This window comes from Euleptes europaea, chromosome 13 (genome assembly GCF_029931775.1).
Source record: "Euleptes europaea isolate rEulEur1 chromosome 13, rEulEur1.hap1, whole genome shotgun sequence".
NCBI classification, from domain to species: domain Eukaryota; kingdom Metazoa; phylum Chordata; class Lepidosauria; order Squamata; family Sphaerodactylidae; genus Euleptes; species Euleptes europaea.
Genome location: NC_079324.1, coordinates 52,563,156 through 52,574,187, shown reverse-complemented (window position 1 = coordinate 52,574,187; position 11,032 = coordinate 52,563,156). Strand labels below are relative to the sequence as shown.

Below are 11,032 nucleotides of genomic sequence, written 5' to 3'. Positions count from 1 at the left end.
TATCACTCTGGTGCTGAGCTCGGTCCATCTGACTGTACACCGAGTTGAGTTAAGCCGGCCTATCATCTCATTTTTCTGAAGAAGAAAAATGTTAGGACATTTTGGAGGACAGTTTGGAGGACTTTCATTCATAGGGTCGCCATGAGTCGGAAGCGACTTGACGGCACTTAACACACTCACACACACACATCATCTCATTCCCCTGGGATAAGGAAGGAAACCAGTCTTGATTGATGATTCTCAGGGTGCAAAGGTAGGAGTTGCAGAGGAGGGGGATTAAAACTTGTGCAAGAGATCAAAGCACCCCCTTGCGGAAATGCAGAGGTGACAGTGCCAGTCCTTCCAGCAAGATAGCGCTCTCCAAAAACATACGCTACTGAGCAATTCAAACCATGCAGAAAGCCAGTCAGAGCTTAGAGAACCTTCGGACGGCGGTGTTATCTCGGTCCATAGTCATAGCCGGTAGGAGCTCCTGCCGTGGAATACATGTTGGCCGCAGCAGCCGCTGCTGCAGCCGCCGCAGCCGCCGGATTCATGTGATGGTGGTGGTGGTGGTGATAACTGTGTCCCCGGATGCTGGGCAAAGGGTAGGGTGCCGGCCTACTCTTTGCTCCCAGGTAATGGTCGTAGGCCGAGACGGGATGTTTGTAGGGGTGGTGATGAAGGGTCTCCGAAGCGGACGGCTCCAGGCGCAGTTCGTGGTGCGGAGGGCTGGGCCGGCTTCCTGCCGTACTGGTGAGTGGAACCAGGCCGCCTCCGCCAGGCACAGGCAGCGCCGGGCTCAACACTCGAGACATGAGCTGCTGGTGAGCGGGGTCAGCGTGCAGAGGTGTCCCGCTGGCTGCTTCCCGTTCATACTCCCGCTGAGTCTCAGCTGCATCTGCAACAAGTGCCAGAGGAAGATGGAAGGGAAAGGCACAAGAATCAGTAACTGACGGAGACCTCGGCGGCCTCATGGGAACTCCTTGTCGAACATATGAAGCTGCCTTGTACTGAATCAAACCCTTGGTCCATCAAAGTCAGTACTGTCTACTCAGACTGGCAGCAGCTCTCCAGGGCCTCAGGCAGAGGTCTTTCACATCACCTACTTGCCCGGTCCCTTTAGCTGGAGATGCGGGGGATTGAACCTGGGACCTTCTGCATGCCAAGCAGATGCTCTACCATTGAGCCACAGCCCCTCCCCAAAATCATTCCCAGCCCCTGAGCTTCTTTCAGTGGCAATAAACAGGAATCAAACCTGGGACCTTCTGCATACAAAGCACGTGCTCTATCATTGAGCTATGACCATCCCCATGGACAGGACTAGAGTCTGGAGAGGTAATCAAAGAGAAGCCAGGTAGCCAAGTCTTCTTATCGGTTTAGCCGCCATGGTTCAAAGGGTGGCTTACATACTACTAAAGATGCAGATGGGTATGAGCCAATATGACAGACATAGTGTTGCCAGCACTGCCACAGAAAATACTGTAGAAATTTCCCCTAATCTCTATGGTAAAGACCACAGAGATATGGGGAAATTCCTAGAGCATCACTATTTTTTCTCCTACACCTCAGCTTCTTGATGGCAGAGTATTGGAGCTGAAGACAGGGATTTACATGCCATGAGCAGACAAATTTCAAGCCTAGACAGACAGTACTCAATTTTGTAACACATTTGCAGCCAGATACTGAACAAGGTGTCTCATGGTCAACAGCCATTAATGAACGTTTCCTACATGAGTTTGTTCAATTCCCCTTTTCAAACTATTTTGGCTATAGGCTATCTCTGCAACTTGTGGCAGTGAATTCCATATATTTGCTGCGCACTGAGTGGAGATGTATTTTCTTGTGTCCTAAATCTACTGCCCATCAGTTTCACTGGGTGACCTCAACTTCTAGCGTTATAGGAGACGGAGGAAAGAGTTATCTCTTTCCATTTTCTCCACTGCCTCCCAATCCAAAATACTCCCTGCCTCTATTTCCACCCCTTTCACCCAGATAATGGGAGATTGGGGAGGGTCCAGAAGTTGTACCCTAATCATAGCAAAGAGCATACCCTGCATTGTTTCACAGATGGAGACAGGGACACACTTGTAACTCCCCTATTCTCATACCAAGGATTACTGCCCAGCGCCCTGCTGTACACATGAAGTCTGCACGAAAAACAATGACAGGAGAGGGGGAAAAAACATATAACTGTCCTATATAGGGTTGCCAGGTACCTCTTTGCTACTGGCAGAAGGTTTTGGGGGTGGAGCCTAAGGAGGGCAGGGTTTGGGGAGTGGAGGGACTTCAATGCCACAGAATCCAATTGCCAAAGTGGACATTTTCTCCAGGTGAATTGATCTCTATCGGCTGGAGATCAGTTGTAATAGCAGGAGATCTCCAGCTAATACCTGGTGGTTGGCTACCCTAGTCCTACAGTCTGTTATTATCCACAATTCAAAGCGAGCCTTTTCTGAAGACACAATAGCATTGTACGGTGCCTTAATGTTCATGCGCTGTATTTATACACATGTGCATTATGGATCAGATGCCTGGATTCCCCCCTCCCCACCTTTCATGGATTTGACATCTACAGACCCTGGAAAGGAAGCTGAATGCTGAAAAAAATGACAATTTTTTAATGACAAGAATAATTTTACAAGGCAACAATCGGAAGAAAATAGGGACAGTGATTTACTGGGACCAGAAAACAGGAGTGATACTTGAAGTTATGCAAGAACTCATTTTCTGTTGCAGCCTTTTCCCAATGCTGGATTTTAACCCAGCAAAACTAGGGTGCCTTTCATTAAAGAGAAGTCAGTCTGGGTATCACCTTATTCAGTTTTGTCCAAGGGGCACATTCTGCACCAAGGAATGCAGTCATGCTAGACAGTCAATTTTTTTTTTTTTGCTTGCTTGCTTTAACCTCACCATTGGAAATTTCTTTTACACACACCCCTGTTAGAACTGTTCATTTCAATGCCACCGTGTCTCAGAACCAAAACCAAGAAACGCTTTTGTTGTTCCTTAATGCAAAGATCTTATGTTAACAGAGAAGAAGAGGAGGAATGCCAGAAATAGCAGCTCTTTAAAAAATAATAATGAAGTGTTTAACATTGTGTTCGGCAGAAATCCGTGCTCCTGGGACAAGACATTCTGACTATGATAAATAGAGCTGAGTGACAAGTTTGCACACGCTTGAAATTTTTGCAATTGTATAACACTAAACAAATAGAGACTTCTCTTTATTTTAATAGGCCTGGAGTGTGCAGGGAGAAAAGGGCCCCCAGGTTTTGCTCTTTGCAATTGTTTACTCTGCATAATGGAAGAGAATCAATGCAAAGTTCCTAATGGGTATGCTGGGCTTGGCAGAAAGTTAAATACAACTACTGAATTTTAGGATTCGTTGCACATTGCTCTTTTTTTTTTTAAAGTAAAGAAAATAAAGCAGAGTATACAAATCATTCTCGGGTTATGGTGAGAATGCTGGGCATGGGGGACAGATCTTGGAAAATGGGGGGAAAGGGAACGGAAAGGATGAAAAAACAACAACAAGGCATATTTACATGCAGAGTCAATTTTAGAAGCAAAACCTGTGACTTCTCCTCCACCCCCCCCCAAATCAACAATGCTGTGCTGAAAGGAATATCTCAAGAAAGCCTCTAAGACTATACATTGGGATGCCAACCTCCAGGTAGCAGCTGGAAATCTCCTGCTAATACAACTGATCTCCAGCCGACAGAGATCAGTTCACCGGGAAAAAATGGCCGCTTTGGCAATTGGACTCTATGGCATTGAAATCCCTCTCCTCCCCAAACCTCACCCTCCTCAGGCTCCGCCTCAAAGAAATCTCCAGCTATTTCCCAACCCTGAGCTGGCAACCCTAACTGTACATTCAATCCCTATCAAATTTTCATGTATTGGAACATTTCAAAATGTAGGTGTATTTGTATATTAACACGTATTAAATTATCTTTCCAATGTTTATCCACTTTTATTCTAGTCGTATATCAGGCTAGAACAAAAAACAATAAGCATTGGGCAAATACCTCTTTGCTTTCAATAAAACATCAGTGTGTAAAGAGCCTGGAAATTATTGGAAATGGAGAAAGTGGCCCATCCATGGAGACTTGCACAAGATCAAAGCAAACTGAAAGACATTAAAACTTAGTAGAATCTATTTTTTGAAAAAGTCTTTGGAAAGAATGTCTAAATACAATATTATTTTAAAAATACTGAAACAATTTTTGAGCAGTGCCATTTGATCTTCATTGTACAGATGTGTGTTTTACTTACTGTTAATTAATACTAATAATTAATATTTAGTAGTAATACTATGAGCCATTAGATTTGATTAGGTTTTGTTTTTCTACGTGTAACCTGATGGCATAGTACAATGTTAATTTGTTGCAGTGTGCTTTATATCCAGAATACAGATTTTTAAAATATTGTAATTTGCTGTCATGTCACATCCCCCATGTTTTTTCATAGAATCATAAAAAATGGCCGCTTTGACAATTGGACTCTATGACATTGAAATCCCTCCCCTCCCCAAACCTCGCCCTCCTCAGGCTCTGCCCCAAAAACCTCCCGCTGGTGGTGAAGAGGGACCTGGCAACCCTAAATCATAACAGTTGGAAGGGGCCATACAGACCATCTAGTCCAACTCCCTGCAGGATCAGCTGATCAGTGTGCCTTTTGCTGATTTTGAACTCCCACTGCAACCGCCCCCCCTCACAATCTGCCCAGCATGTACCTAGCCCTCCCCAGAAACAGTGCTTTGAAGACCCCATAGGCTGTATCAGAAGAGAGTAGGTTGCCAACCTCCAGGTGGGGCCTGGAGATCTCCCACTATTACAACAGATCTCCAGACAGCAGAGATCAGTTCCTTTGGAGAAAATGGCTGCTTTGGAGGGTGGACTCTATGGCATTGTACTCTGCAGAGGTCCTTCCCCTCCCCAAAATCTCCAGGTATTTCCCCACCCAGAGCTGGCAACCCTAGGAGGGAGATGGTAGGAGAGTCCCATTCTATTCTGCTTGGCATGCAGAAGGCCCCAGGTTCAATCCCCAGCTTCTCCAGTTAAAGGGACTAGGCAAGTAGATGATGGGAAAGACCTCTGCCAGAGACCCTGGAGAGCTGTTGCCAGTCTGAGTAGACAATACTGACTTTGACAGACCGAGGGTCTGATTCAGTATAAAGCAGCTTCATGTGTTCATGTATTTCTAGAAGCTGTTTTTAGAATGTACCACTTTATGTTGCAAGTATGTATGGAGCAAGGGGGGTTGCATGTTTCAATGCGCCTTGAACTCCCTTCGTAAACAAACTAGCTTTGCAGCTGAATCCTGGAAGTGGAATGAGCAGGAGTTTTTTTAAAGCACCGAAATGTACAATTGCTCACCTGCAGCTTGAAATGGTACACCCCAGGATGACCTTTACTGCTCATTTCTGCTGAGTGTTTTGAGGTGATGCTTGGATGAATATCTGACACCACCCATCTAGCATCTTGACCCTAAACACAGTCATGCTGATCCAGCGAATGCAATCTATGTGTGGAAACAGGTTTCCACAAGTAGAATTGCTATGCCAGGTGTGCCAAAACTTACTGCATGGGGGGGGGGGGGAGTTAAATACTGTATTCAGCAGTTGGGAAATACAGGCATAATTCCATTACCTAACCCGGTAGATCCACGTGCGCTCCAAGCTAATGCATGATGCCCACTGTTGTCATGCCAGCACATCAGCCAGTGAAAAACCTTGGTTGCTCTTTTGGTTCTCAGAAACAGGCCAGACAGCAACCCAATTTCTTCACACAATGCATAGTTAAATGGTGGAACTCCCTGCCCCAGGATGTGGTGATGGCTGCCAACTTGGAAGGCTTTAAGAGGGGAGTGAACATGTTCATGGAGGAGAGGGCTATCCATAGCTACTAGTCAAAATGGATACTAGTCATTATGCACACCTATTCAGGATCAGAGGATCATGCCTATTATATTAGGTGCTTTGGAACACAGGCAGGATAATGCTGCTGCAATCGTCTTGTTTGTGGGCTTCCTAGAGGCACCTGGTTGGCCATTGTGTGAACAGACTGCTGGACTTGATGGGCCTTGGTCTGATCCAGCATGGCTTTACTTATGTTCTTATGTTCAGCATCTCCCAAGCTTAAAGAGTAGTTTTCAGTTTTATATGAGGAGTTGCTGCAGAGGGAACAGGTAAGCTACCCCAGGTGCATGCTTGCTTTGGCTTGTATATGCACGCCTTTGCACTTCTGGGACATTTTGTATGAGCAAGTCCCATTTCAAGGCACCTTCCTTGTTTCCGATAAAATATTATTAAAATAAGGCCCCGGTTGCAGTTCAGCATGCCTATTCGGCCAAAATATTTGGATCGAAGAGAACAACTGCCTGGCCTATACATACAGTAGAATGAAAAGGTATGTCGAGCAGGGTTGCCAACCTCCAGGTACTAGCTGGAGATCTCCTGCTGTTACAACTGATCTCCAGCCAACAGAGATCAGTTCACCGGGAGAAAATGGCCACGTTGGCAATTGGACTCTACGGCATTGAAGTCCCTCCCCTCACCAAACCCCGCCCTCCTCAGGCTCCGCCCCAAACCCTTCCGCAGGTGGCAAAGATGGACCTGGCAACCCTAGCCATGGGTAGGGTATCCAGGAGGTCTCCCCCTCCACTCACTGGCTGCTCTATCAAGTACCTTTCAACCATTCTCTGTGCCTGCAAGCATATCTATGTCCAGAGGAATGAGCAAAATCTGCCTGTAGGAGCAAAAGACACAGCTCCCTGTCTCCATAACCATGCACTGTTTTGCCCTTGGACAAATAGTGACTTGGGAAACAAGGGGATTCTTGTTGGGTAATGCATGGGAATTTTGGGTTGCCAACCCTCAGGTACTGATTGTATCCTTCTCGGGAACGTTGTAACTAGCTGAAATTGTCTGTGCAACCATGTATCAGTGAATTATTATCCCTATGGAGGAAATTATGTAAGAAGAATTCATGGTTTGCCTTTGCTGATCCCTATGGGATAGAGAAATTTCTGGCTCTAGAAGCCTCTTACAAGACGAGTGTGAATATTACTGATTCTATTGAATGGGACTGAGGAAGACTTGAGACTTGAAATGATCATACTCCTTTTCACCCCTTCTTTTTCAAGGCCTCAACCTTGGATTCAAAGTTACTGTATATGTATTTACACGCCTGATAACTTGTGTATGAATTACACTTTTGTCATTTTTGATACAGCATTGCCTGTGTTCTGTACTTTCTTCCTAATCTTTGATATTAGTACAGAGGTGTTCATTTTTGATTGCTTAACCTTCAGGTACTAGCTGGATATCTGCAGCTATTACAACTGATCTCCAGCCGATAGAGATGAGTACACCTGCAGAAAATAGCTTCTTTGGCAACTGGACTCTATGGAATTGAAGTCCCTCCCCTCCCCAAACCCTGCCCTCCTCAGGCTCCGCCCCAAAAACCTCCCACCGGTGGTGAAGAGGGACCTGACAACCCTATGGGGATTGCATGTGCGCTCCTTATTGCAAGATGTGTGTGTTTAAATTCCCCTGGAGTAGAAGGATTTGGTACACTTGGTTCAACCACTTTGCTTATGGAAACCTGTTTCCTAAAGCAGATTGAAGACACTAGATAAAAGCTAATTCATTGAAGAACAGGCTTTTAGTCCCCCTTGGTTAACCGGGATAAACGTCCTATTCTAAGACTGGCTATATCAGCAAATAAGCGCTTGGGATGAGGCTGCAAATGTATACCCAGGAGCAAATTCTAGAACAAGAACCAGATCATCCAGTAGAGGCAAGGAGCTCTCAGTCTCCAAGGCTCTGTGAGCCCGCTGACACTTGAGAGCGAGATGTTTTTTCCTGTAAGTCTACAAAGCCCAACTGGCAAATGTCCCAAGCATTGTGTCTTAACTAGTTAGTGGTTCTTGCTGTTAAGCACATCTCATTTTAGATTTCTCTGCATTGCAGCACGTAGAGCCGAGAGCACTCTTACAAGACTTGCAGGGCGAAATCCTTACCATAGTCCCTAATTCTAAATGCTGTCCCACCTTGCTGCAGGGAATACAATACATTCCCTACCTGTATGATAGAAACTCCCCCTTCACATCGTATTCCCTATTGCTATGTATGGAGTGAAAGCTAGACATTGAAGAAAACTGATAGGAAGAAAGTAGATTCCTTTGAAATGTGGTGTTGGAGGAGAGTGCTACAAATGCCCTGGACTGCCCCCCCCCAAAAAAAGAAATCAGTGGGTTATAGATCATATCAGGCCTGAACTGACCTTAGAAGCTAAAATGAGGGTATCGTACTTTGGTCACATTATTTTATTTATTTTATTTATTCAAATTTATAACCCGCCCTCATCCCCAGCGAGCCAGGCTCAGGGCGGATAACAATAATTAAAAAACAGATTACATCCAGACTACATCTAAAACATCCTTAAAACCATAATCATTAAAACCATTAAAACCCTACTCAGATGGCCGTAACTACCCTAGGTGCCACAGAGACAAATATTAGCTGATCAGCCCCCAGATTTCAAAAGGGGGCAAGATGGGCCGGATGGGGAGGCCAGTAAAGATAGATCTTCTTCTTGCGGCTGTCCTCAATTATAGGCTACAATTATAGGCTGTCCTCAATTATAGTCTTCTCTTATGAGAAGACAAGAGTCACTAGAAAAGACAGTCATGCTAGGAAAAGTTGAGGGCAGCAGGAAAAGAGGAAGACCCAACAAGAGATGGATTGACTCAATAAAGGAAGCCACAGCCCTCAGTTTGCAAGACCTGAGCAAGGCTGTCAAAGATGGGACATTTTGGAGGACATTGATTCATAGGGTTGCCATGAGTCGGAAGCGACTTGACGGCACTTAACACACACACACGTGATAGAAACTCACCTTTCTCGTTGCCGTTCTGATGCACTGGGGAAGACACCGGATTTCTGGACCTGGCGAAAGCGCTCATGAGAGGCAGGGCCCCAGGTCTGTGATTCCTGGGCCTAATACAGGGGAACAGAACAGTCACAATAAATTAGAGGGTGCTGCCTTAGGGAAATTATTAAATTTTGAGAACACACTCTCACTGAATATGACCAGGGCTTTCGAGGGGATTTGAATGGCAGTCATCTTTTAAGGCGGGAGGAGGAGAGATTTGGGGTTTCCTGTTTTATTTTTGGTTTCAACTGAAAATGTTTTTAGCTAATATTGTAAGCTGCCTTGACCCACGGGGAAAGAGGTTTTCATAAATAAATAAATGTTTTCATAAATAAATAAATAAATAAACCCCCAATTCCTAGCATTGGTTCTCGCCTCTTGGAATGAAACTGCAGTGTCTTTGCCCCTCAACCAACCATACTAATAAAACTGGACAGAATTATTACCATCAAAAAAGTATGGCTGTTGGAGGTGGGGGTGGTATAAAATGGCATAAGAATGGTGTTCAAGAAAACAAACAAAACGGGAGCTTCCACAACGAAAAATAGGTGCAAGACCTGAAAGGTGGCATATTTATACATCCTTACAGACCACACTGAAAGGGAATGGAAGACTTAAGAAAGGAAAACACAGAGCTGGTGCACCCTGGAAGCAGGGCTGTTGGGCCAATGGCATGACACTGCTTCCACAGGAAGCCTGGAAGTGACATCATGCCTCTCTAGGAACTGCTAGAAACTCAATGGTAGGCTGAAGCTAATCTCTCTGTATGCTTGAGAAGTGTGACTTCTTCCCAAGTACTGATTATTCCAGCCTTGGTGTATGGCCCTAAACCTCACACTGTTCTGATGTATGGCTGGTTCTTTAGACAAACATTCATTGGAAACTGCTAATGGGATTCATTCATGGTGGCAAGAATACTACTTGATCAGTTGTTTTCCTGCCTTGAAAATAACTTGCTTTTCCAATTAGCTAAGTTTCCAACAATGTTGTCTGTGGCGTAAAGAGCTTAAGAGTATCCTGTTTTTAACAGGGACTATACATATCTCTCCAGGAAATCCAAAAGCAAGGCATGAAGGCAACAGCCTTCTCTCTGGGCTTGTCTCCTGGAAGGCAAGGACAACCCAACGCCCGTGCATCCTCTCAACCCCAGCTTCTTGAAACCAAACTCCAAAACCTGTACTGAACACACCAAACGTTTTGCACTCCAAAGCAACCAAAGCAAGTTAACACACATTCCCATGATTTTGCTAGGTTTACAAAGTCCTTATTTCTAGCTGCAAAAATGCCAGTGTGAACTGGAAGGGGAGGGGATAGATTGGGAGGTGTGTGCAAACAGAGTTACAGAAGAGGAAAACAAGGAGTATGCCCACTTCTCGTGGATTGGAAGCCTTGACCAAAGCCTCCTTCCTAGTTGTTTTGAAAGATTAAGAAACCAGGACCAGAAGAAAATTCAGGTTTTCCTCTTTCAGTGGAATCTACGCTTCTTCAGAAGTCTAATTCTGCCCTTGGGTCCAATCTCACTGTTGTACAGTCCAAAAACAGCCAGATGTAGTCCTGATAAAAGTAAGCTTTTTGAAACTGGGTTTGAAACAGCGAAGGGGCCCTGTGGTAGACAAGCTAGGAGAGTAATACAAAGTTGCTTTGGTCTCTGATTCAAAGAGCTTTGATAATTTCTGGCAAATATAGTAGGATTCTGCTGTATGAAAGGTTCTCCCTTCGACTGAACTGGGCCCAACTAACCTTATTTGTGTGTATCAATGTGTATCAATGGGTATGTCAATTACAGCACAAAATTACTGGGCATCCTGAAAGTGTGATCCCATTTGGGTTGTAAACTATTCCCAACTAGGACTTTAGCAGTGGAAGGGGGGAAATCCCAGCCTTACCAGTCTTCTGGATCGCAGTCTCGGAACCCTTTAGCGAAAGGGTTGCTGGCAATCTTGAGCTGGGTAATCTGAAAAGAGACACAGGGGAGGGGAGAAATAGGTTGAGGCAGAAGTACTTAAATAAATGCAAAGCAAGCAGCAATATACGCTCAGCCCCTACCCCCCAAGCCCAACCACCTATCAATTACACCACTCTGTCTTTATGTATGAAATTAGCTGGGAAGC

General features: G+C 45.0%; 1 protein-coding gene across 2 annotated transcripts in view; it reads right to left on the bottom strand.

Moving 5' to 3' along the window:
* Window positions 1-276: 276 nt before the first annotated feature.
* Window positions 277-11,032, bottom strand: part of TBX1 (T-box transcription factor 1) — a 47,899-nt gene continuing 37,143 nt past the window's right edge. The window contains exons 6-8 of one of the 2 annotated variants that reach the window (XM_056859428.1): window positions 10,808-10,875; window positions 8,886-8,986; window positions 277-880 (exon numbers count right to left, since the gene is read on the bottom strand). In XM_056859428.1, the coding sequence (XP_056715406.1) occupies window positions 438-880; window positions 8,886-8,986; window positions 10,808-10,875 (612 nt within the window). In that variant the 3' untranslated portion in view covers window positions 277-437. The remainder of the gene's footprint in view (window positions 881-8,885; window positions 8,987-10,807; window positions 10,876-11,032) is intronic. The other variant, XM_056859430.1, reaches the window with a different exon arrangement.